The sequence below is a fragment of the Pelobates fuscus genome, chromosome 9 (genome assembly GCF_036172605.1).
Source record: "Pelobates fuscus isolate aPelFus1 chromosome 9, aPelFus1.pri, whole genome shotgun sequence".
In the NCBI taxonomy this organism is placed as follows: domain Eukaryota; kingdom Metazoa; phylum Chordata; class Amphibia; order Anura; family Pelobatidae; genus Pelobates; species Pelobates fuscus.
In genome coordinates, this window is record NC_086325.1 from 160,413,556 (window position 1) to 160,440,415 (window position 26,860).

The 26,860-nt window shown below is 44.1% G+C and overlaps 1 protein-coding gene across 2 annotated transcripts in view; it reads left to right on the top strand.

Annotated features, from left to right (window-relative positions):
* CAMSAP1 (calmodulin regulated spectrin associated protein 1) overlaps window positions 1-26,860 on the top strand; it is a 67,071-nt gene that overhangs the window by 24,762 nt on the left and 15,449 nt on the right. The window contains exons 2-9 of one of the 2 annotated variants that reach the window (XM_063432881.1): window positions 6,651-6,913; window positions 14,849-15,010; window positions 16,841-16,921; window positions 19,945-19,977; window positions 22,139-22,280; window positions 23,016-23,155; window positions 23,252-23,348; window positions 23,601-23,769. In XM_063432881.1, coding sequence (XP_063288951.1) covers window positions 6,651-6,913; window positions 14,849-15,010; window positions 16,841-16,921; window positions 19,945-19,977; window positions 22,139-22,280; window positions 23,016-23,155; window positions 23,252-23,348; window positions 23,601-23,769 — 1,087 coding nt within the window. The remainder of the gene's footprint in view (window positions 1-6,650; window positions 6,914-14,848; window positions 15,011-16,840; window positions 16,922-19,944; window positions 19,978-22,138; window positions 22,281-23,015; window positions 23,156-23,251; window positions 23,349-23,600; window positions 23,770-26,860) is intronic. The other variant, XM_063432882.1, reaches the window with a different exon arrangement.

A 26,860-nucleotide genomic window follows, 5' to 3' on the forward strand; every position in this document is an offset into this window, starting at 1 on the left:
GGTCTCCCCCACCCTCAGGGCCCCCTCCTGCTGGGCTTAAGGGGTTAAAACCCCTTCAGCCACTTACCATTCTCCAGTGCAGGGCACCTCTCCTTCCTCTGCTGATGTCAGCTCCGAATGCGCATTCAAACAGCCCATAAGAAAGCATTACTCAATGCTTTTCTATGGGCGTCCAGCGTCTTCTCATTGTGATTTTCTCAGTGAGAATTGCGGAAGCGCCTCTAGCGGCTGTCAGGGAGACAGCCACTAAAGGCTGGATTAACCCTCAGTGAAACATAGTAGTTTTTTTGAAACTGCTATGTTTTTAGCTGCAGGGTTAAAACTAGAGGGACCTGGCACCCAGACCACTTCATTGAGCTTAATGGACCACTATAGGCACCCAGACCACTTCAGCTTAATGAAGTGGTCTGGGTGCCAGGTCCAGCTAGGTTTATCCCTTTTTTCTATAAACATAGCAGTTTCAGAGAAACTGCTATGTTTATAAATGGGTCAATGAGACAGCCACTAGAGGCTGGATTAACCCATTTTATGTTCTTCCAAGGCTGGTAAATGGAGGACACCGGTCAGCCCATCCTACCATCCCACTATTTTCACAGAGAGGTCAGCTGTGGGATACATAGTTCAGCCCCTTGCACCAGCTCCATTCATCAGAAAACATAGATGAAATTGCTGCCATCCATGACCCCAAGGCAGCAGCTCCTAAACATAAAGAGGGGGATGGCATGCAATCCTTGGACAACTGACTGAATTAACTAAGAAAAGCAACGTTTAGGTCCTCCTTCTACCATAACTACTTAGTATTGGAAATTATGCAATTCCCACAGCCAGCAACCTTTTTACTTTCATCCTGTCTAAACATATCGATATTAACAAATTTAGTTTACTTGTAGTTCAGTACAGATTACTGCAAATATATTGGGTTGGACCTTTTGTCATACAATGCAAATGAACGAATCTGAGACACATCACTAGATAATTTTACTGACGTTGCCAGTCTAGTGTTGCTCCTGTTCGTATCTGTGGGGTTGTCAGGGACATACACTTTACTTTTGAGCAGTTCGCAGCTAAATCATCAGACACACTGTATGTTTTCACAGCATTTGTCTCCTGTGCAGCTGTGGAACAAATTTTAGGTTCCTGCTGCTAGATCCAACCACACACGTACTGTCTGTGACAATGTACAAAAACACTTATTTTCTTTTCCAATACTGCTCCTGGTATATACCCACTGGCAGTGATGGCTCCGAAGCATCCAGTTTTACAAACTATGCAAATTAATGATGGTCTTACATGACTTTATGAATGGCTCTTCTTGATTATATTTGCAACCCTCTGCTCCCTGTAGTGATATGAGAAGAAAGTAAATCAGAGATACCCGCATAACACTCCTTACTGTGATTGTACTTGAACACGTTCAGTGGGGGCCATCCTTTTCTATGGAAGGGGAGGTAGCAGTGGGTTTATGACTATTTATGTAGTTTCAACATTTTCTGTAGTGCTGTACATCATTTTTGTTTTTTAACGGCACTTTATTGAATCTGTTGCCAGATTCATAGCTTGATCCCACAATGCTTTGCATGTAGACATAGATGAATCACTATTCATACCCACAACATAAGTTAACTTTATTAAACAAAGTCACTACAGTGGAACCTCGGTTAACGAACGCCTCGGTAAACAAAAAATTCAGTTTACGAATGAGAATCCGTAAAAAAAATAAAATGCCTCGCTTTACAATTTTTTTCCGCAATACGAAACAAGTGTCCTGGTTTATAGCTCCGCCCCCCTGCATACTGGAGTCTGGGTAGCACGTGAGTGTGGAGGTGTTGGAGAGGTTTTGGAGCCATTTGCAGCAAGTTTTGGAGCCTTTTTGGTGCATCTCAAGAGGTGGAAAGGTAGGGAGCGGAGCTTAGTTGTTTGCATGCCTTTTACTGTGTGTTCTGCATTGTGGGGTGATTTCCATGCCTGTTACTGTGTGTTTTGCATTGTGGGGTTGTTTTCCATGCCAGCTCATGTGCTGTGCATGCCTGTCACAGCTCATATGCTGTGTATGCCTGTTACTGTGTGTGTTTGCATTGTGGGGTGATTTCCATGCCTGTTACTGTGTGTGTTTGCATTGTGGGGTTATTTTCCATGCCAGTTTATGTGCTGTGCATGACTTTTACTATGGTTTTCATGCCAGCTCATGTGCTGTGAATGCCTGTTACAGTACTGTACTGTGTGTTTTGCATTGTGGCGTTGTTTTCCATGCCAGTACCTGACGAAGGTGCAACTAAACGCACCGAAACGCGCGTCGGGTTCTTTGTTGGTTCCTGTCTTTTAACACATGGTGGCACTAGGTGTTTAACTTTTTATTTTGGTCCTTTTATCTTCAGCACTGAGTTATGTGATCTAGGGGTAATTGGGAGAGAGTTTTTTTTGTTTCAATATCTCATTAGGGACAGCATAGAACACCCTTGAAGGTGTTTAGCTTAGGAGCAATAGGGATTTAGCTCTGGATCTGCACTGTCCTTTTTATTGCTGCTTTTTAAGCATTTCCTGAGGATATTTGAGTCTTCTCCATATCTTATTAGGGGTAGCATAGAACACCCTCGAAGGTGTTTTACCTAGGAACAATAGGGCGGATTAGCTTCTATATATATCCCTACTGGTAGCCTCCTCTGGCATTCCAGATCTATCTGTATTATAGCCACCAATTCTGTCCCAATTTTGGTGTCGGCTCTCTATTGAGTTTTTCTATCTCCTCTATTGACTTTGACGTTTATTTATATAATTTTGATTGTTCCATATATAGTGCCCTTTTATTCACTACAATAAAGTATTTATTATTTTTTCGGCATTTTTTGGAACCCTTATGTGATTTATTATGCTGGCAAGTTCCACTACCAGTACTCAGTGCTGATTTTACCAGTTTTGAGTCTCATTCTCCTTTGAGACTCTATTATTTTCATCTTTCATGTGCTGTGCATGCCTGTTAGAGCTCATGTGCTGTGCATGCCTTTTTACTGTGTGTTTTGCATTGTGGGGTTGTTTTCCATGCCAGCTCATGTGCTGTGCATGCCTTTTACTGTGGTTTCCATGCCAACTCATGTGCTGTGCATGCCTTTTACTGTGTGTTTTGCATTGTGGGGTTCTTTTCCATGCCAGCTCATGTGCTGTGCATGTCTGTTAAAGCTCATGTGCTGTGCATGGCTTTTACTGTGGTTTCCATGCCAGCTCATGTGCTGTGCATGCCTTTTACTGCGTGTTTTGCATCGTGGGGTTGGTTTTTGCATACTTAGTGACGGTAGTGTCATGGCACCCAAGAAAGCAGCGGAAGCTGGGAAGAGGAAGAAGGAGATGATTCTGCTTGAGGACAAGAAATAAATCATCAGGAAGCATGAAGGAGGAATGCGATTGACTGACCTTGCTAAAGAGTATGGAAGGACTGCATCGACAATCGGTACAATCCTAAAGATGAAAGAGAAGATAACTGGGAGAGATGCAGCCAAGGGAGTCACCAGGGTCTCCAAGCAACGACCACCTGTTCTGGAGGAGGTCGAGAAGTTGCTACTGCTCTGGATTGAACAGAAGCAGCGTGCAGGGGACTCAGTGACCAAGGCGATCATCTGCGATAAAGCCAATGCCTTGCACGTTGACCTTCTCAAACAGCCAGGAACGTCAGCAGATGCAGGGGGTGGTTCGAAAGGTTCAAGACCAGATCTGGCATTTACAGTGTGGTCAGGCATGGAGAGGCTGCAAGTTGCGATGTTGCTACAGCTGAGGAATTTACTACGGAGTTCCTGGAGGTCATGGTTTCAGAGGACTACCTTCCTCAGCAGGTCTTCAACTGCTAAGAGACTGGACTCTTCTGGAAGAGGATGCCAAAGCGTACCTTCATCACAGAAGAGGAGACCTCATTGCCTGGCCACAAGCTGATGAAGGATCGTCTCACCCGCCTGTTCTGCGCCAACGCCAGTGGGGACCTTAAGATCAAGCCCCTGCTTGTCTACCATTCAGAGAACCCACGGGCCTTCAAGAAACACAAGGTGAACAAGGAGCAGTTGAGCGTTTTGTGTCAGTCTAACCCAAAGGCTTGGGTCACACGCCTTTTGTTTGTGAAGTGGGTCAATGTGGTTTTTGGTCCTGCTGTGAAGAAGTACCTTGTGGACAATAACCTGCCACTCAAGGCCATGCTGCTCATGGACAATGCTCCTGCCCATCCTCCAGGCCTCGAGGAAGATTTGCTGGAGCACTTTAATTTCATCAAGGCCATGTTCCTTCCTCCTAACACCATCCCACTACTCCAGCCAATGGACCAGTAGGTCATCTCCAATTTTAAGCAACTCTACACAAGGGAGCTTTTCTGGCAATGCTTTGAGATGACAGATCGATCAAGCCTCACCCTCCATGAATTTTGGAGAGTATATTTTGACATTGTGAGCTGTCTGCAGATTATCACCATTGCCTGGGCCGGGGTCAACCAGACAAACCTAAATTCTGCTTGGCGCAACCTGTGGCCAGACGGTGTGGTGAAACCTGCCGCCAGTGCTTCTGCACCAGCACCAGAGTCAACCGGGTTGGAGGAAATTGTTTCCTTGGGGAGGACCATGGGCCTGGAAGTGACTGAGGAGGATGTCTACGAGCTGGTGGAGGAACACAACCGTGACCTAACCACGAGGAGCTGGTGGAATTGCAGAAGGAGGCGATGGAGGAGCAGATCGCATTTGAGGAGGAGGAGGAAATGAGTGAGGAACAGCTCTCTTCCACGGAACTCAAGGAGGCATGCCAAATGTGGGTAAACCTACAGACTTTTGTACAGCAGCACCACCCAGATAAGGCTCTAGCCCTGAGACTTGTGAGCAGTTTTGACACAGACATCATGTCGCCTTTCCGAGGGATGCTTAAAAGGCGCCAGAGGCAGCAGACAATGGAAAGGTTCCTACAAAAACAGCCGAGACATGAAGAAGAACCTGCTTGTGTTAGTGCTGCCCAATTGCCCTCATCCTCCTCCTCTTCCAAAAAGTGTTGAAATTGTTTAGAAATGTTCCATGTTTTCCCTGTTGACGTGTGATTTATGTACAGTTGAAGTGTACTGTACCATGTTACCAACAGTCTGCCATGTTTTAAAAGTTGATGTTTGATGTTTTAAAACATAAAGTTGGATGTTTGAAATGTTATTGCTTGATTAATAATGTCCCTGTACAGTATTTAGGCCTTTAAAGTGCACTTTTTTTTTTTTCCCTCACCCCCGGAATGCATTAATTGGGTTTCAATGCATTCCCATGGGAAACCGTGTTTCGGTTTAAGAATTTTTCGCAATACGAAACGTCCCGGAGAACTCATTAAATTCGTAAACCGAGGTCCTACTGTATTTGTTTGCAGCCTGGCTAGCACAATGTATAAATTGCGTTGAATATTCTGTAAAATCATGGTTTTATACAGCGAGCGTACCATGTCATATTGATATTCTTGCCTTATTAGAAAGGTTATCTTTTACTTGGAGTTCTGGCGCAAGGGCATCAATATGATCAGATCAGTCAGGGAAGATAATGACAATTGCAACATTATTTATACATGACCCCACATTGAGTTCACTTTGTATTTTGAAAGCTTCACTATATTCATTTCATGCTGACATTTTATAAGGGGCACTCTAAGATTAAAATACACTATAGTAACCTTATTCTATTAGATTATGGGTTATAATTAAAGCAAAACAAATTACAATAAAAAAGTCATTAAATTCACCTGTAATTCAGCTTCACCTCACAAACATTCACATCTTCACAAACATCATCCTTGATAAAGGGTTTCTCCTACTTTTTTTTTTTTTCTTCAAATGTTGTTTAGGTCCACCCACGCCCCTCAAAAAATGGTAAAAGTTCTGACCTAAATCCAGTGCCAGGTGAAGCTACCAGTGCTGCTCAGCACCCTCAACCCCCTCGTCGTGTAGGTCCGATCAAATTATTCTTATAGAGAAGCCTTTGATTTTACCATTTAACCAACTCCGAGTGCATGTGTGTGCTCTGAGCTGGTCGAGGAAGGGGGGGGGAGGGATGGGAGTGGCAGGTGGAAGGGGAAACACAAGCTCTCTGCAAGTGAGGAGCAGCGAACGTCTGTCACCTGCATGCAGTGCATCTTGGCAACAGGCTCAAAATATGCACAGAACTGACATTCGTTAGCCTGGAACACATCCAATACTCTCTATCCAGAAGCATTAGCAGCAGTCATGCCGCCAAACCTAAAGACATTTGATTTTAAAAGTTTCTGGTTTGGGCACGCCTGGAACCATAGGCAGTACAGAGCTTACAGAGCTTGGAATGTTCCTTTAAATAGGAAGTGACTATATCGGCTGTCAGTCTGACATACCCTAAAGGCGTGTTCTCTGACAAATGTTAAAATTTCTGCTCTTAGTAACATTAAGACATAGTGGTTTTGGTGCTTAGTAAATTGAGTTTATACATTTATTTATATTTTTAAACTTTTACTGCCACTTCTGTATATGCCTATTGATATCTGAAATTGATTATTAGTCAACTAAATTAGATAAGTCAATGATTTATTTTGATGTGTATTATCTTATCTGCAGACAGAATGAATTGATGTGCTTTGTGTTGTAGGTGTCTGTGTTATTATTCAGCAGTTTTTTTTTTTGTTCTTTGTTTCAGACAATGTCCCAGAGGAGCTGAAAGACCCATTTTACGTAGACCAGTACGAACAAGAGCACATTAAGCCACCAGTCATCAAGCTTCTCCTCTCCAGCGAGCTGTACTGCCGTGTCTGTGGCCTTATTCTAAAAGGGGACCAGGTGGCTGCTTTGCAGGGACACCAGCCAGTCATCCAGGCTCTATCTCGAAAAGGGATTTACGTCATGGAGAGCGAAGATGTGCCCGTGTCTGAATCTGACCTCAGCTGTTCTCCAATCAAAATGGTCTGTACCAAAACAGGGGCTTTATGCATTTCTTTAAATTCATATGCCATTAGTTCCCCCCATAAATGTTCTGGTGAAGGTGCACATGTCGTGTATTAGCAGAAGATATTGAGGGCAGTATAAAAGCACAGATTATAATATACATCCGGTATCTGGTTAGCTATACACTGTACAATTGACATCACACGTCTGAGCGTTAAGGGTAGAAAAGGAAGCTCCTAGGCCTCAAATAACTACTATTCGTTATTACTACAGCGTGCCATATTGGATAGAATGATATGAAACTAAGCTATTACCTAATGTACTGGCGCACATATATTCAGAAAATCTGTTTCTTAGCATGTTTTGAGAACTCTGGCTGTTTGTAATTCAAGAGTCTGGGCTCAGACATGTCCACACAGTTTTATTGATTAGGTGATATAATTTTGATGATTTGACTGGTGTGGGGCAATGCCAGAAGCAATGTAGATATGAATCATACTTCGAGCGGGATAAATCTTGTGCTGTCTTCCTGGGTCTTAAAACCACGTGACACATTTGAGTAAAGTAAATCGTGTGCACTTTAGATTATACCCCCTACTGGTGTAATAATGTTATAAAAAAGGATGAAAAAAAAAAGTTCAACATTTTAGTTCACTCAGAACTCTAAGCAGCTCTGCATCATTTTGTAGTGCAATATTGGCTTTAGTGAGTGAGGAGCCACTTAGGAGTGTAGGAGGTAGGACAATTAAAAAAAAAAAAAAAAAAAAAAAAAAAAGGGCTGTTTGGGAGGTGGGAAGGCTGCACCCAAGAAGGGAAGGGACATCCACGCTTTCTCATGCAGGTTCTTTGAGAAGCAGGGAAAGGCTTGATACATCAGTTGCAAGAGCGTGCAGTGCTCTGATGACGAAAATAATAATAATATGCCCAGAATTGACATATGGCTGCCTGGAACAGATTTTCCAAAGTCACATATGCCGGAGGTGCAACTAGCCCCCAAAACATAAGTGCCAATATCTCCGTATGAGCAAAGGTTCAAGCAGAAACATTGCACATACTGATTCTAAAATTAGAAGTGATCCTGGTGGTTAGAGTAACCCTTTAACTTTGAAATTCACTTTGAATTCTCACATAAGTGAATAGCTCAGTCAGTGGTGTATAACCTTGACACAATGCCTTTGTGAGCTTTATTCCCCGTAATCCGTAGCCAATAGTTCACAAAACTTTACATTTTAATCAAGTGCTCATTTTTAACCCCTTAAGGATACATGACGTGTGACATGTCTTGATTCCCTTTTATTCCAGAAGTTTGGTCCTTAAGGGGTTAAACTTTTGGTTGTTGTTTTATCTTTTTAGTTCCATATTGGACATCTGTGTATGAAATAGGTTAAAGACTTTCCACCCTAATTATTTATGGATTTACTTTTGTAAGTGGTGGAATAAACTGAATCTTTGGGTTTTGAGTTACTGTTTGTGTCAGGTACAGTCATTGCTGGGGTTAGAAAATTGTAAGACTGTTTGCCGTGTATCACTGTTTTCTGTACAGTCAGCGTTTGGGTTAGAGAGTGCGGCTTGTCTCGTAACACTGTTTGCGTGAGGTACAGTCATTACTGGGGTTAGAGAGTCATGCTGTTTGTGTCATTGTATTTGTAAGAGACTCGTTCTGTTTGTCTTGTTTCACAAACAGGATAGTTGTGCGGTTTGTCTTGTGTCTCTGTGTAGAAGAGTCATGATGTTTGTCTTGTGTCACTGTGTTAGTGAGTCATAATGCTGGGCTGGTATCACTTTTGTGTTGCATACAGTCAGTGCTGGGGTAAGAGTCGTGCTGTTTTGTCTTTTGTCACTGATTGTATTGGGTGCAGATAGTGCTGGGACTAGAGAGTCATGCTGTTTGTCTTGTGTTACTGTGTTACATACAGTCAGTGCTGGGGTTAAAGAGTCTTGTTTTTTGTATTGTATCACTGTTTTAGAGAGCCTTGCTGTTTGTATTGTATCACTGTTTGTTTTAGAGAGCCTTGCTGTTTGTTTTGTATCCGTTTTTGCTAGAGAGTTATCATTTATATAGCGCCACCATATCCAGCAGTGCTTTTCAATATTCTAAAGGGGAAAATGTAATAATTGCTTCTGTTACAGATATTACAGAAACAATAGGTTGATGAGGACCCTGCTCTCAAGCACTTTCAATCTAGAATTGTGCTATTTGTCTTGTCACTGTTTGTGTTGGAGAGTCTTGCTGTTTCTCTTGTGTCACTTTTTGTTAGGAACAGTTGTAGCTGGGGTTAGAGAATCCTGATGTTTACTGCATTGTAACACACGGGGTCAATCAATACGGTCTATAAATTATAGATTCCCCCACACTGGGTACTGAAAATAATGTTCGGCCAGAGGGCATCTTAAATTAGTTAACTAAACTAAAAAGATTAATTGATAGAGCCATGTACCTTGAAATCACATTGTAAAGTGAGAATGATCTGAGCTGCCTGTCTCTTTTAATAAACATATTTCAGGACTTGTTAAAATTAATAAGGAATGGGAGCTTGAAATGTTGTCTACTTTATGGGCTTGTTAGGAGTGATATCTACATCAGTCATCTCTACCTCCCCACAAAACAGATACAATCCCAATAGACACTTGGACTGATCTGTGGATTCAAATGTTATGTTGGTAAATAGTGTTTGCAATTTGTGACCCATGTTAAGGAAACAAGAAAAGGTCATGTTTTTTTACAATAGGCATTTATTTATAGGCATTTTTACTGCGAGAGTTGTGCGTTCCTCTGCCGGAAACCAGAAATTGTTGGATGGAAATATAGTCCAGTTTAGCTTTTGTATAGTTTACCCTAAGGCCCACTGCCTGGAATGTGTTTCAATGTTTCCCTGTGTACACATTCATAGCAATAGACATGGATTATAATCTATACATATCTAACTTTACTCTGCATCATTGGGCTAATATATGTATTATATTATGTACTCTATCCGTAGTCTCTTCTCTATTATATAATTTATCTGTGGTCTCCAGTCCCTATTAAAGCCTACCTTCCTGGATTAGAACATTTCATTGCATAAACATCCTCCCATGTACCCAAGATTATCGGGACTCTGTAGGCACTAGATCACCATTTTATCTAATTGAATTAGATATAATAACAATAATGAAGTCCACTGGCAATGTCCCTCCATTCAGTGTTAAAATTTTTAAAATTTAACTCTGAATAAGCGTCCCTGGCCATCCACAGACTGTCCCCTACTGGAGGTATGGCTAAGGCAGAGATTGTTATTCAGGATGCACCCAAATTTCGTCTGCCAAAATTTGCGGCCGAAAATGGGGGCAAATCTGCCAAAAATTACCAGATGTGCTATCGCCTGACGCCCGGGACATGCAGTTTTGTATCTCGCTATCTTTGGCCAATCAGAGCGTTGCCCCAGGTTACCACAGCAACGCTCTGACTTCTAGATATCGCGAGATACAGCGGAGCTGCAGACTGGAGAGACAGACCACCCGACCACAAGGGAGCCAGGACACTGGACCACCAGGTAATGGAAAAAAGGTATTTCTAACACCCTCACTCTGTGACCAGTCACTCTGTCACCAGTCACCGCCTCCCTCCGTCACTGTCAGCCCCTCCCCCAGTGACTCTGTTACCTGTCACCCCTTCACTCACTCTGCACCCCCCTCACTCTGCCACCTGTCACCCCCTTCTTCCCTCACTCGTCCACCTGTCACCCCCTCCTTCCCTCACTCTGCCAACTGTCACCCCTCCATCCCTCACTCTGCCATCTTTCACCCTCTCCTTCCATCACTCTGCCACCTGTCACCCCCTCCTTCCCTCGCTCTGTCACCCCCTCCTTCCCTCGCTCTGTCACCCCTCCTTCCCTCGCTCTGTCACCCCTCCTTCCCTCGCTCTGTCACCCCCTCCTTCCCTCGCTCTGTCACCCCCTCCTTCCCTCGCTCTGTCACCCCCTCCTTCCCTCGCTCTGTCACCCCCTCCTTCCCTCGCTCTGTCACCCCCTCCTTCCCTCGCTCTGTCACCCCCTCCTTCCCTCGCTCTGTCACCCCCTCCTTCCCTCGCTCTGTCACCCCCTCCTTCCCTCGCTCTGTCACCCCCTCCTTCCCTCGCTCTGTCACCCCCTCCTTCCCTCGCTCTGTCACCCCCTCCTTCCCTCGCTCTGTCACCCCCTCCTTCCCTCGCTCTGTCACCCCCTCCTTCCCTCGCTCTGTCACCCCCTCCTTCCCTCGCTCTGTCACCCCCTCCTTCCCTCGCTCTGTCACCCCCTCCTTCCCTCGCTCTGTCACCCCCTCCTTCCCTCGCTCTGTCACCCCCTCCTTCCCTCGCTCTGTCACCCCCTCCTTCCCTCGCTCTGTCACCCCCTCCTTCCCTCGCTCTGTCACCCCCTCCTTCCCTCGCTCTGTCACCCCCTCCTTCCCTCGCTCTGTCACCCCCTCCTTCCCTCGCTCTGTCACCCCCTCCTTCCCTCGCTCTGTCACCCCCTCCTTCCCTCGCTCTGTCACCCCCTCCTTCCCTCGCTCTGTCACCCCCTCCTTCCCTCGCTCTGTCACCCCCTCCTTCCCTCGCTCTGTCACCCCCTCCTTCCCTCGCTCTGTCACCCCCTCCTTCCCTCGCTCTGTCACCCCCTCCTTCCCTCGCTCTGTCACCCCCTCCTTCCCTCGCTCTGTCACCCCTCCTTCCCTCGCTCTGTCACCCCCTCCTTCCCTCGCTCTGTCACCCCCTCCTTCCCTCGCTCTGTCACCCCCTCCTTCCCTCGCTCTGTCACCCCCTCCTTTCCTCGCTCTGTCACCCCCTCCTTTCCTCGCTCTGTCACCCCCTCCTTCCCTCGCTCTGTCACCCCCTCCTTCCCTCGCTCTGTCACCCCCTCCTTCCCTCGCTCTCTGTCACCCCTCCTTCCCTCGCTCTCTGTCACCCCCTCCTTCCCTCGCTCTCTGTCACCCCCTCCTTCCCTCGCTCTCTGTCACCCCCTCCTTCCCTCGCTCTCTGTCACCCCCTCCTTCCCTCGCTCTCTGTCACCCCCTCCTTCCCTCGCTCTCTGTCACCCCCTCCTTCCCTCGCTCTCTGTCACCCCCTCCTTCCCTCGCTCTCTGTCACCCCCTCCTTCCCTCGCTCTCTGTCACCCCCTCCTTCCCTCGCTCTGTCACCCCCTCCTTCCCTCGCTCTCTGTCACCCCCTCCTTCCCTCGCTCTCTGTCACCCCCTCCTTCCCTCGCTCTCTGTCACCCCCTCCTTCCCTCGCTCTCTGTCACCCCCTCCTTCCCTCGCTCTCTGTCACCCCCTCCTTCCCTCGCTCTCTGTCACCCCCTCCTTCCCTCGCTCTCTGTCACCCCCTTCTTCCCTCGCTCTGTCACCCCCTCCTTCCCTCGCTCTCTGTCACCCCCTCCTTCCCTCGCTCTCTGTCACCCCCTCCTTCCCTCGCTCTCTGTCACCCCCTCCTTCCCTCGCTCTCTGTCACCCCCTCCTTCCCTCGCTCTCTGTCACCCCCTCCTTCCCTCGCTCTCTGTCACCCCCTCCTTCCCTCGCTCTCTGTCACCCCCTCCTTCCCTCGCTCTCTGTCACCCCCTCCTTCCCTCGCTCTCTGTCACCCCCTCCTTCCCTCGCTCTGTCACCCCCTCCTTCCCTCGCTCTCTGTCACCCCCTCCTTCCCTCGCTCTCTGTCACCCCCTCCTTCCCTCGCTCTCTGTCACCCCCTCCTTCCCTCGCTCTCTGTCACCCTCTCCTTCCCTCGCTCTCTGTCACCCCCTCCTTCCCTCGCTCTCTGTCACCCCCTCCTTCCCTCGCTCTCTGTCACCCCCTCCTTCCCTCGCTCTCTGTCACCCCCTTCTTCCCTCGCTCTGTCACCCCCTCCTTCCCTCGCTCTCTGTCACCCCCTCCTTCCCTCGCTCTCTGTCACCCCCTCCTTCCCTCGCTCTCTGTCACCCCCTCCTTCCCTCGCTCTCTGTCACCCCCTCCTTCCCTCGCTCTCTGTCACCCCCTCCTTCCCTCGCTCTCTGTCACCCCCTCCTTCCCTCGCTCTCTGTCACCCCCTCCTTCCCTCGCTCTCTGTCACCCCCTCCTTCCCTCGCTCTCTGTCACCCCCTCCTTCCCTCGCTCTCTGTCACCCCCTCCTTCCCTCGCTCTCTGTCACCCCCTCCTTCCCTCGCTCTCTGTCACCCCCTCCTTCCCTCGCTCTCTGTCACCCCCTCCTTCCCTCGCTCTCTGTCACCCCCTCCTTCCCTCGCTCTCTGTCACCCCCTCCTTCCCTCGCTCTCTGTCACCCCCTCCATCTCTATACTGCACCACACCATGCAACATACACAAATACACACTACATCCCTTTCCCACACCTCACCATATTCCATATGCACACTACATAACCTACATAAATCATTTGGGGAAAAAAGTCATTTTCGGCTAAGGGCATCTTGGATTTTCACCCAGGAAGATGGTAGGTATCTTACTAAAGAGGGGTGTTCTCAGTGACTTCTTAAAGACTGAAGACTAGGCAAGAATTTGATGGCATGGGGTAGGGAATTCATAAGAATGGGGCAGACCTTGTAAAACCCTGCTGATAGGAGTTGGCTGTGCGGGAACGAGCAGATGTCAGGAGCAGGTCACTCGCAGATTTCAGGAGCAGGTCACTCGCAGAGGTGAGGTGTGGGAGGAGCGGTCAGTCAGGAAGATGAGCTTGGCCGCAGCATTCATTACAGACTGAAGATGGTCAATGCGGGTGTTTGGAAATAAGTAGTGACTTGCAGTAGTCAAGTTGTGAAATAATGAGTGTGTGAACAAGTGCCATAGTTGTATCTTAACCCCTTAAGGACACATGACGTGTGAGACACGTCGTGATTCCCTTTTATTCCAGAAGTTTGGTCCTTAAGGGGTTAAGGTACAAAAGGGTGAATGCGGGCACATATTAAGGCGGAAGTTACAGGATTAGGAGATCAACTGGATGTGAGGAGAAAAGGCAGGTCTGAGTCAAAGGTAACTCCAAAGCCGTGAGCTTGAGGGGTTGGGTAATAGGTGTCCCATTGACATGCAGGGAGATAGATGGAGGAGTGTTATTTGATCGAGGAAAAGTTCAGTTTTAGAAAAATTGCGTTTTTTAGATAACGGCAAGATATCCAGTTAAGGATGGAAGAGAGACAGTTTGTGACACATTCTCAGAGAGCAGCAGAGAGGTAAGAGGAGGAGAGGTAAATCTGAGAATAGTCTGCATATAGATGGTATGGAAATCAAAGAGTTAATACGATTATCGAGAAAGGCAGTGAAAATGGTGGATAGAAGAGGACAAAGAACAGAGCACTGGGGAACAACAACTGAGAATGGCAGAGAGGGGAGGAGGTGGGACCAGAGACACTAAATCAGTGTTTAGAAAATATGATGAAAACCTGGAAACTGGTGTCGTGCAGTACAAGTTTGTGGTGGGTTTGAAGAAGAAGAGCGTAGTCAATATCCAAGGTAATTCTTCCTCTTTAGCCCTAGCAGCACTGAGTAGATGGGCTGCTGGGGACACACTACGCATTAAAACATTAGAAACCGTTTAACAAGAATGAATGAACTGTGCCAGGGGACACCATAACACTATAATAAGATGAAGCTGTTGCAATGTCTACAGTGTCCCTTTAACATTCAAGCCAATAAGTATGTCTTGCTGCAGCACGAGAGATAGGCAGCCATGTTCCAGATTATCAAATCACTAGTTACTAGAGATTAGGCCCCTTGGGAAGTGATTGCTGATTACATTTAATATGAACATTCGCTGTGCATGACATTGAAGAAATGGGAAAAATGATATACTCAATAGTAGGAAATGTATGTGGTTTTGGTAAATGCTTGAGCTATGATTTCTATTGCATTATCATATACTTGTTCCCATGCGATTCTAGTAGGGAAATACTTCTGCTAGTCTCCGTTACATTTTGAAGATCCTGGGGTGGCTCAAACCTATGCTTCTCATTTTCTCAGAGTGCCCACATGTCTATGATTGATGCCCTCATGATGGCCTACACCGTGGAAATGATCAGCATTGAGAAAGTTGTTGCAAGTGTCAAACGTTTTTCTACATTCAGTGCCTCGAAAGAGCTGCCGTACGATCTGGAAGATGCCATGGTTTTCTGGATCAACAAGGTATTATTCCACTATGTTCAGAGTGTGTGTATACTCCATATTGGCTAATCTTTTTACAAAAGGGGATAATTCATTAGAAGCCAATTAATATAGGTGCAGCATTGCGTAGACGAGCCCCTCTTTTTTTCTTTCCGTGCGCTTTACAACTCTGCCCTCCAGATGATACGCGGGGTAGGAGTGTATCTGCATCCTTAGCATGTCAGAGGCTAACTGTGGAATTTGCGGGATAGCAGTGTATATGCATCCTTACCAAGTCAGAGGCTAACTGTGGAATTTGCGGGATAGCAGTGTGTATGCATCCTTACCAAGTCAGAGGCTAACTGTGAAATTTGCGGGCCTGGAGTGTGTCTACATGCTAAGCAAGTCAGAGGCTAACTGTGGAATTCGCGGGGTAGGAGTGTGTATGCATCCTTATCCTGTATTTCCTGACTTTGCATGCAAACTCAAAAGAAAGGAACAAGTTAAAGACAACAAACACAGAGAAAAGGGAAGTAATGGCGCTTATCTTGTCTATTAGCAGTATGTGATATAAGATCTGACGCTGGTGAGATGACTTGGTACCATCTTGGAAGAGAGATGTCTTGCTTGATCCATGAAAGTCAGGTTAATAGAACACAAAGTGGAGATTCTTTAGAAATTAGTTTATTTATTTAGAAGACATCCAGAAGAAATCTCTGAGATGAACTTCTAGTAAATGTTGTCCACAATGTTTCAGTAGGGTTGTCTAGACCTGTGGATCCCAACCCAGTCCTGAAGGTACACAAAAAGTCTAGGATTTAGCCATTTCCTTATTCTATTCTAAACAAAATATTGAGAACACCTAGAGGACTGCGCTGGGAACCCACTGATGAGTTTAATCTAGATCCACGGTTCTCACTGGCTGCTCAAGTTTACACATTATGGAATGAGATTGGAATGTACCAAATCCAGCACAGTTTATGGTCCTTCAGGAGTGGTTGACTGGAACCATAGATCAAGATTACAGTGAGGTAACCTCTTCAATACTAGAATCAAGTATAAACATTTTTATTTTCATGTATTTTCCAGTATGAAATCTTGTCCATAAAGCCTCACTTACCCTTAATTAAACTCTAGTTATGATTACCAGCCTGTAGGGGAACAAAAGTATCTGCCAGAAGGTACTAGTCACTGATATAATGGAAATAAAGTTGCTGTAAATGTCTGCTCACCCTCTGCTTTCAAATAGTACAGGAAGTTTCACTGAGTGATACCATTCTTACAGAGAGGGAGGAGTGTATGGACTCTGCCATTTCTCTATTAGCAATCCAGAGATTGATAAAGATTGCTATAGCGAGGGAATAATAAATTTATTTTTAGAACTATATGATTTAACTCTGTTATATATATGATTTAAGATTTGTTTTACATTCTGTAAGATGCGCTGCTAATAATGCCTTTGGGGTACTCACAAATTCCTGTTAGCAACGTTTTTGACAATTTTTGTTTATATATTTTTGTCACATCTACTGTATGTCAAAAGAAATGCAAAAAAAGGCTGCTGTACTAACATGTATGACTGTGAAATATTGCAAGATAAAGGACACTATTACTGTCTATTTTAATTTCCCAATTTTTTTTTATAAAGGAGGAACAAATAAGTGAAATATAAAAATGGTGTAAATGTACATATATTTAGGTTTGTTTGCTTAGCAATCTATACACAGAATTGCTGTTTTGTGATATGTTTAAATGCCAACTATGCACCCCTTACTTCAAATAAATCTAATGCTAATATTTTAAAAGTGCTTGGTAGTGAAGGGGTTAATCAGAAAACATTTTAGAATGCTTAATGCTGCTCTTTCCTCCCAGGTCAATCTCAAAATGCGAGAAATACTGGAGAAAGAGCAAAGATTAAAACAGCAAATAATTGAAAGCCCAAGTCACCAAAAGGTAATCGCCTAAAATTCTTCGAAATCATCATGGGGCCTCGCACGTGTATATTCTTATAGCAGCCAGAGCATTGTATATGGCGATATTCTTATTTCAGTCAGCGCCTGTATATGGCGATATTCTTATTTCAGCCAGCGCCTGTATATGGCAATATTCTTATTTCAGCCAGAGCCATGTATATGGCGATATTCTTATTTCAGCCAGCGCCTGTATATGGCAATATTCTTATTTCAGCCAGCGCCTGTATATGGCAATATTCTTATTTCAGCCAGAGCCATGTATATGGAGATATTCTTATTTCAGCCAGCGCCTGTATATGGCAATATTCTTATTTGAGCCAGAGCATTGTATATGGCAATATTCTTATTTCAGCCAGAGCATTGTATTTGGCAATATTCTTATTTCAGCCAGCGCCTGTATATGGCAATATTCTTATTTCATCCAATAGTCTTATTGAAACAAATTGCCCTTGAAAGTTAGAATGCCAGTAAAAGAGGTAGCTTACTAGTTTCCATACAAGTGGATATATATATTACACACACTACATGGCCAAATGTTTTGAGACACACAATTTAGTTATTAAATGTGGGTGTTTCAATCAGACCCATTACCAAAGTGTATAAAATCTAGCACCTAGCCATGCTGTCTGCATTTACAAACATTTGTGAACAAGATTGGTCATTCTGAAGAGCTCCGTGAATTTAAGCGTGGTATTGTGATAGGATGCCACATTTGCAATAAGTCAGTTTGTGAAAGAGTTTCCACGGTCAGCCGGAAGTGGTATTATTGGAAAGTGGAAGGGTTTAGAAACAGCAGCAACTTAGCCACAAAGCGGAATACAATGTATATTCACAATGCAGGGTCACAAAGTGCTGAGGTGCCTGGTGCGTAAAAGTTCCCAGCACTTTGCGGATTCCATTGCTGAAGAGTTTCAAACTTCCTCTGGCATTAATAGCACAAAAACTGTGTGGCTGGAGCTTCATGAAATTTATTTTCATGGCCGAGCACTTGCGTGCAACCCCTCACATCACCAAGTACAATGCCAAGCGTCGGATCGCATTGTGTAAAGCACGCCATCACTGGACTCTGGAGCACTGGAGATGTGTTGTGTGGTGTGACAAATCATGCTTCTCCATTTGGCAATATGATGGGCGAGTCTGGGTTTGGTGGATGCCTGAAATGTTACCTGCTTGCATTGTTCCAATGATAATGTTTGGTGGAGGAGGAATAATGGTATTAGGCTGTTTGTCAGGTGTTGGCCTAGGCCCTTTACTTCCATTGAAGGGAAATCTTAATGCTTCCGCATACCAAGACATTATGGACAATCCTTACAACTTTGTGTGAACAGTTTAGGAAAGGCCCTTCTCTTTTCCAGTATATCTGTGCCCCAGTGCACACAGCAACATCCATAAAGACATGGTTGGATGAGTTTGGTGTGGACGAACATGACTGGCCCACACAGAGCCCTGACCTCCGTTCCATCGAACACTTCTGCACAGGAGGATTAGTGATCCCTCGCCGCCTGCCCGGAAAGCTCCGCCGCTGCCAGCCTGGGGGGGCCCTGAGGTGGCCACCCGGCCAGCTCCTGGGCCCCCCAGGACAAGAGGCTGGCAAGGCATTTGCCAGGGCAATTGGGGCGACTTTTTTTTGCCACCCCCCCAGAAAGTGCAGCCCAAGGCAAATGCCTTTTTTGCCTCGGGGTAAATGCACCCCTGCCCAGAAGAGTGGCAGCTGTTATAGCTGAAAGGGTGGACCAACATCACATTGATATCTATGTATTTAGAATGCAATGATCTAAAGGTCTCTGTTGATGTAATTGTCAGGTGTCCCAATACTTGCCTTTATAGTGTGTGTAAGTATATATAAACTGCCCTCTTTATTTTATGTATATGTTGGCTGTTTTTTTTTTTTTTTTTTTTTGAGTGCTGCTTTAATCTGATTCTAACAATGACGATCATAGGATCATTGGTTTGGGAGATTGATTCCTAGAAGGAACATTAAATTTATCATGTATTTACAGTGTGTATTGAAATAGGTGATTTTTTCCTTTACCACTATCTTAATGTAACTTTTTAGAGGAAGCCCAGGTTTTTTAAACAACATGTATAATTGATGCACAGCTCTTCGAGATCTCTGGGGTCACTGAACAAAAAGCTCTGCACTTTCTCTGTAAAAGAATGGTTTAGTTGCCATCTAGAATACGTCATGCACCAACTGGGTGTTCTCCATGATACAAATATAGCAGCTGGAAGCCGGCACTGCGTTCCAAAACAATGCTCTGTCTCTTTAATGAGAGGAGGAGATTGATAGATTTAAAATAGTCTATACCCTCACCCTTCCTCACACATGCACATCTTGCACGGTAAAAGTGGGACATGTCTATAACGATACAGATATTAATAATGTAAATTTTTAAAGAAAAGATTCTTGGGGGGCTTTTTTTTTTTGCGGTATATGTTAATCTATTGACCTCGAGAGAGTGAATTCTGGGGCCAGCTCTTCTTCCTAAATTGACAGTGTTTATTGATTGATGGCACAGCCTGTAAGCCTTTGTCTAATAGACATTAATCAAATGCCCCTTCTGGGAACTGTGTCAAAGCTGAATTTTACATTTGGTTCTGGACCCTAGCAGTTCCATCTAGATTGTGGCTCTTAAAACATAAAATTTTAAATTAAGTACTTGGCTTTTAAAGAAGTCAGTTTTTGATTGTGCTAGGCTAGCCCTTTAATGTGTGGGCTTTAATTTTCCTCACGTGAGGCAGTCCGCATGCTCAGTGTCTATTGCAGAAAGCCAGATATATGGTTACCATAGTAATGGTATCCAATGTAGAGTAGGTGTTTGGGAATATCTGTTCATTTCCAGTGCATGTGGTAAGGGATGAAAAATTCCAACTATTATAATGGCTGCTATCCTGTTGCTTTAGCTAAACATACAAAAAGCATACAGTTTGTGCAAATATATAACATGCTCCGCAAAACTGTCCTTTCTCCTGCCTAACTTGTTTTCCTTGCTTCCTGAAAAGTCTCCTTCAAAATGGTATTGGAAGTTAGTGCCTGTAAGTGAAACCCAAGATCCATCTATGTAAAATCATCATGTAACCATAGCACACTTCCATACTAGTCGTACTTTATTTGTTTGTTTACATACGATTCGTTAATCATTAGACAAAAGAAAGTCACATTTTATTTAATTCAAACCTATTTCTCGATCTCCTCGAAAGGTATGAGCAACAGACACTTTTTTATTGTTGCTCTCGAAATTTTATATATTGTATACATAATATCCACACAAAAGAAGAAAGTGCCAAAACACTGACCATCATTCCCTCTCTGTTTATTGGTGTTTCTCAGTAAAATGTCACTGCTTCCTTTTATTTCATGACTAACCATCATCATTTGTACGTTTTGACGGTCGTGTTGTTGTTTTGTTCATTTCCCTGTCTGTTCCTACATGTAAGCCTGACCTAATGCATGCCCTAGCGCACTGCATGCGGGAGCCTGTGGAATATGCACGAGTGGTATAGTATCCATAACATTTCAATACTTAGAACTTCAGGGGCGGGGAGTTGGGGAATATACTAGGTTTTATACTTGTATGTTTTACTAGTTAGTTATGTTGTAGTAGTTTATGTTTGCGTGTTTGTTTCAAACAACAGTCCGCAAATCATATTTCTTTAGTCAAAGTTAAAGGGTAGCTGTCATCTTGTACAAAACAGTCATTTTATTGAATTGCCTTTTTAAGGAATTTTATGTTTATATTATATTTCCTCTCCCTCTGAGCTTGTTATGGTGTTCAGCACCCAGGTCTGCTTTAAGGTGACCTAACAGAAGGCCTGGTTTTATAGCATGTCTGCTACCTACTGCACATGTGCATCAGATGCTGCAAATAATCTACAATGCAACAACAAAGCCGCACAGTCAGCCAGCTTTAATTACATAGTCACATGATGTATTATGCTCACATTATCCTGGGTCCCTGGTAATGCCAATTCTGTTCCACTTTCATTGCACAGAATGTCAGCCACTTTTCCGAGGCATTCAGCCAATGAGTGGCGCTGGCTGCAATTTTTGGCTGCTGTGGAGTCTGGCGGGAACCCATGTAAGGACTAAGGAGGCACACCATTGCTAAATGGTTTGACCCATTACTGGGGAGCCAGACCAGGGTACTACTGGCATCATAACATCTACAGCCTGATGTGCTGCTTTGGATGATTGGAGTAACCCTTTAAATCATGGGATCTAACACAGGTTGGTTTCCCAGCCAAGCTGCACTTCAGGAGGTGTGCGAAAACTTCCACAGCTTTCAGAATGTTTTCAGGAAGAATCGCCATGAGATAAAGCAATTGCAGCTATTGCACAATAATGCCTTGAATATTTTACAGCAGTATTAGAAAAAGGGTGCAGGCTCTCCAATGTCTTCCGGCACCTTTATTAGAACATGTGGAACACTGCAACGTTTCGACTCCCAATGGAGTCTTTGTCAGGCTCCACATGTGCTATTAAAGGTGCTGGAAGACATTGGAGTGCCTGGACCCTTTTTCTAAAACTGGTATTTTTTATCTTGTGGGCTTGTGCTGGCCTTTGGTTCAGCTTAGCACCCTGTCTTTAGTGAATTGAGTGTGGTTCCTTTTTCATTTTTGCAATTTGAATATTTAACAGGACAGAGTAGACTTAATTGAATGTGAAATAAACCTTACTGGCCATTTTACTGGAATGTGTTTGGCACATGCTGTGTCCAAGATGGCAGCTTTCCTGTATGATTTGAGAGCTAAAACATGAAAATGTTTGCATAGGTTGGACATTTTCCGAAATCTAATTTCCCTTCTCCCTGCCCCTCACCCCTTTCAAACTTACTCCGTCCTTCCGTTTAGTTTGTGCTTTAGTGGCACAACAGGTTGGATTAGTTGTTTTGTTTATTATTTAACTATGTCTGTTGGGTATCCCCCTGCCTTCTCCTCAGTGGCCCTTATCTGTGAACTTGTCCAGTTCTTGCAGTGTGGATATTTTATACTAACTTACCAACAGGTTTGCCACTCTGATCCACAGTGCTATTTTTACCTGCTTCTAAGCTTAGCAGTTGCTAGACACACACCCCCCTCTTTTGTGTTGGTCTGCAGTTTGGTCTAAATTTTCTCTCTCATTACAGCTTCTTTTTGGATGAAACGGTAATTGTGTGACAGGATTTTTAAAATGTTTTTCCTTCTGCATGTGTCTCAGGTACGTTACCGCCGAGATCATCCTTCAAACAGGCATTTACCGTACTTTCCCTTACTCGAAGATTTAATGAAGGATGTGAGTGATGGTGCAGCTCTTCTGACTGTTATACACTATTACTGTCCAGAGCAGATGAAACTTGAAGGTATTTCATACTTCTTTTTATCACAGTGTAGCCATTTCAGTGCTGGGGGGGATATTGCTACCTGCGCTCAGTGTGTGTAAAAACTTATCACAAACTTAGGGATACTTAATGGGGGCATTAGTACATTATCTAGCGGACTATTTTATTAGCAAACAAAAACCTTTCTTTGTACTACTGCCCCCTCTCTCGGGGAATAATGGATTATGGATGACTTGCTGTCCCGGCTTTAACAGAAAAGACAAAAGATTGCCGTTATTGTGTTTGGTATTGCATCTCATTGGTGGCTTTCTATAAAGCTTGAAACCTAGTACCCTGCTCTGTGGTGTATCCGCATGGAGTGAGTTTTACCTGCTAAACTATCAGAAACGTTAACTCTTGATAAAATCCTATTCCCCTTTAATTGCAAGGAACAAACACCAGTTATGCTATAAAGGCAGTGAAGGTGCATAAAAGGACTATAGCTTGATATTTAAAGCACATTGTTCCTCGATTACAGTGTAAATGCTCTCGCTTTGGCTTCATATAAACAAATCCAGTACTTTTGATAAAAAAAAAGAACATATTTGTTGTAACTTCATACTAAATGGTTACTTAGCCTAAAACCCCTAACATAGCATTTAAAAAGTGTAATGCTGAACAGCCAAAACCTTTTTTTTTTCTTTTTTTTTTCTCTCTCTCTCCCTCTCTCTTCTTCTTCTTGTGACTCTGTTTTACCATATATTTGTTCCTCTTTAGATATCTGCTTAAAGGAAATTACTTCCATTGCGGACAGCCTGTACAATATTCAGCTTCTTAGAGAATTCTCGAACGAATATTTAAACAAATGTTTTTATCTATCAGTGGAAGACATGCTGTATTCGCCAATTGTGCTGAAGGTAGGTATTTATAGACAATGCTCTACAATTGTTATCTCTTTAGATTTTCCATAACCCTTTAATGTTTATGTATTTCTATATTTTATTTCTTTTTAGCCAAACCTAATGGTTTTTATTGCTGAACTTTTCTGGTGGTTTGAAAATGTAAAGCCAGATTTTGTTCACCCCAGGGACATCCAAGAATTAAAAGAAGGTAAGTCTATAGCAGCAGGTACATCAATAAAGGATTATTTGTCCTCAAGTTGTTATGCTGGCAAATGTAATATATCCTTTTCACACCTTTTTATGGGTAACTGATATATTTGTCAGTGTAGTCCAGTTGTTTCATAATAGTGCTAAACTCGCAGTAGAAGTTAATATTCTGTATTTAGCTGTTCTATTGCAATTTGATTTGGTTTCTAATTGTACTCTTTTTATTGGGGATCTGTGATCCTTTTCGTCCTAGTTAAACCAGTATTACAGAATAAAAGCAGTCGGCCCCCTGTACCCATATCTAATGCAACAAAGAGGAGCTTTCTGGCCAGCCCTGCAGGTAGCTCTGACCCCCAGGCGTCTGCGCATACTACAGCTGAGGCCTGCAGCAGAAACAGCCTTCAACCAGAGGAGGCCGAAAAGTAAGTTTATGGCGCTTTTTTTTCTCTTCTTATTTTAATTTTATTTCTTTGACTGTGTTTTCTAGCTACATGTTTTAAGATAGATGCTACGTGACCACAGGCTTCACTTAATCATTCCCAGAAACAAAATCCCAATAGGACAGTATTCGATGTGATGTAAAGAGTTACATCGGGCAGGATTTCAGTGGCCAGACGTTAATGTTGTTAATTAAATTGGTGTTTGAGCCACCTTGGAAGTTCAATTCTTTCTCTATATTGTGTTTTGTTGTTTTCTAAGGGAATCATGATTTAGAAGTGTAAATGTAAAAACTGCTTTCTTTGCAAAGCCAGTCTGTTTCGTCACCTCAGGATTTTATGTGTAATGTAAATTGGCTGACCATAGCTGCCAGTCTAGTTTTGCAGCCAGAGTAAGGAACAACGCACACACACAAATACAGTTTTACATTTTTTTATTGTTTATTTTTTTTTGCAGTGCGTATATTTGTCACAGGCATACATATGATGCCCCAACGACATTCCATATGCAGATTTCAAGACATTAGTTACAGTGGGGGGTAGATAAACAAACAATGCACTTTTTTTTTTTTTATATTTATAAAATAACAGGTTAGACAAGAAATAGTAATGACATAGTTGTGTTCCATGCTTGAGGAGGAAACCGGTATGTTGCCATATACTGCCTGCTCGTTAAAGGTATGCAGCATTGTTGAATACAAGAGTGAGGAGAGTCAGGCACATTTTTGTTGTAGAAAAGGCAGGTTATCATAAGTTGGTTCCTCTCTAAGTGTAAGTATGCTAGCTTAGCCTATGTGTCAAGAGGAGGTGGACAGAGGAGTGACAAAAGAACATGGAAACATGGCATGCATATTAGCATTTATAATAGATAGTGAGACGTTTGTGAGCTGTATGATTATACAACATGCTAGGCAATGTGTAGACAGGTACTTTGTCTGCCTGTATACTAGTGCTGTTGGAGCTCACTGTCTCCCACGTTAACATATTTCTGAAGTAGTATATTTAACAAAGAGCATAGTTAATGTGTAGGCTAAGGCAAAGTCGCTTATATTATAGTGTTACTTTACCGCATCAACAATAAGTCAGTTAGCGTAAAGAGAGATAAAAGCAGAGAAAGGAAAATCATAAGATAAAGTATAGAAAACTCAGTGCTTGGTACTTAAAACATATGGATTGTTTCTCTTGTTGTCGGAGAGGGAGTTTGGTCAGACGGCAGTCTCTAGAGAAAGTTCAGCCAATCCCTGTTAGCGGCATAGCTGTTACCCCGCCGGGTGTCAAGCCTCTGGGTGCCGATGTGGTCGTGTGAGACAGTTCAGACCCTTGGGTAGTCGTTCTCTGGAGCGCTGTGGGTGTGCGGCTGGGTTCTGCTTTGGGTCTCTTCGGCCTCTTTCTGTGTGGATTCCCCACATGGTGAGAGCTGGTCTTCCGGAGGGCGGTGAGGTTGTGATGGGGTAGTCCCTGCTCAGGGGTAGTACAACTCACCGCTGGTCTTGGACTGCGTCTCATAGGTTTTTGTCGGTTCGCTCGCCGCTTCCTCCCCGCCATCCGAGCCTTGCCCTTGCCCCGTGTGGGAGCCGTGGGTCGCAGCACGGCCTCACCTTGGGTTATTGCGGGTGGTGCCTCCTCTTCGGTGCCCCCCTGGTGGTAGATTTTGGCCCAAAAGGCGGCGAACAGGCGATCTATCCTTTCTTCAAGAGAGGGCAGCGGGGCGTTGTTCAGAGGGTTACACGTGGCATCCGCCATGATTTTCAGTTCTGTACAGTTTTACATCTTATTAGGCAACAATTCAGTTTTACCATATGGCCATATCTTGTTAAGCCCACAAGTGCGCCACAGTACCTCAATATCAGGGGGTTCTATACTAATTCCAACGTGGGAGACAATTACATAGTGCTAAATGAGCTAAAGTGGATTTTAATAATCTGTTGTAAGAGCATTGTGAATATGCATAATGTAAAATGAATGTGCTAAAACTAGGGATCGACCAATATTGATATTTTAGAGCCAATACCAATAATCTGTGAACTTTCATGGCGATAGCAGATAGCTTACCAATATTCTGTACATTTATTTGTTTAATTTTTTTTTGCAAATTTTTTTTGCAAATCTTTTTTTTTTTTTATTAAATGGTAAATGCACAAAATATACATGCCAGTCTGATTTTTTTTTATGTTTTCAAGAATATTTATGTGTGTGTGTAGTGTGTGTGTAGTGGATGCAGTGAGAGTATTTGATTAGTAAATGCTGTGTGTGTTTGTGTAATGGATACAATGTGTTTGTGTAGTGTATGTGTGTTTGTGTAGTGGATTCAGTGTGTGTGTACATATGTTCCCCTGTACCTTAGTGTCCTCCCTTAATGTTCATCATTCCCCCCTAGTGTTCTTCACCCCCCTTCCCTGTCACATAGTGTTCTTCAAACCCCTTCCCTGTCCCATAGTGTTATTCAACCCCCTTCCCTATCCCATAGTGTTCTTCACCCCCCCCCCTTCCCTGTCCCGTAGTGTTTTTCACCCCCCACTGTCCCATAGTGGTTTTCACCCCCCCCCCATTCCCTGTCCCGTAGTGTTTTTCACCCCCCCCCTTCCCTGTCCCGTAGTGTTCTCCCTCCCCCTTCTCTGTCCCGTAGTGTTCTCCCTCCCCCTTCTCTGTCCCATAGTGTTCTCCCTCCCCCTTCCCTGTCCCATAGTGTTCTCCCTCTCCCATAGTGTTCTCCCTCTCCCATAGTGTTCTCCCTCTCCCATAGTGTTCTCCCTCCCCCCCCCTTCCCTGTCCCATAGTGTTTTTCACCCCCCCTTCCCTGTCCCATAGTGGCTTTCACCCCCCCTTCCCTGTCCCATAGTGTTCTCCCTCCCCCTTCCCTGTTCCATAGTGTTTTTCACCCCCCCCATCCCATAGTGTTTTTCACCCCCCCATCCCATAGTGTTTTTCACCCCCCCATCCCATAGTGTTTTTCACCCCCCCATCCCATAGTGTTTTTCACCCCCCCTTCCCTGTCCCATAGTGTTTTTCACCCCCCCTTCCCTTTCCCATAGTGGTTTTCACCCCCCCTTCCCTGTCCCATAGTGGTTTTCACCCC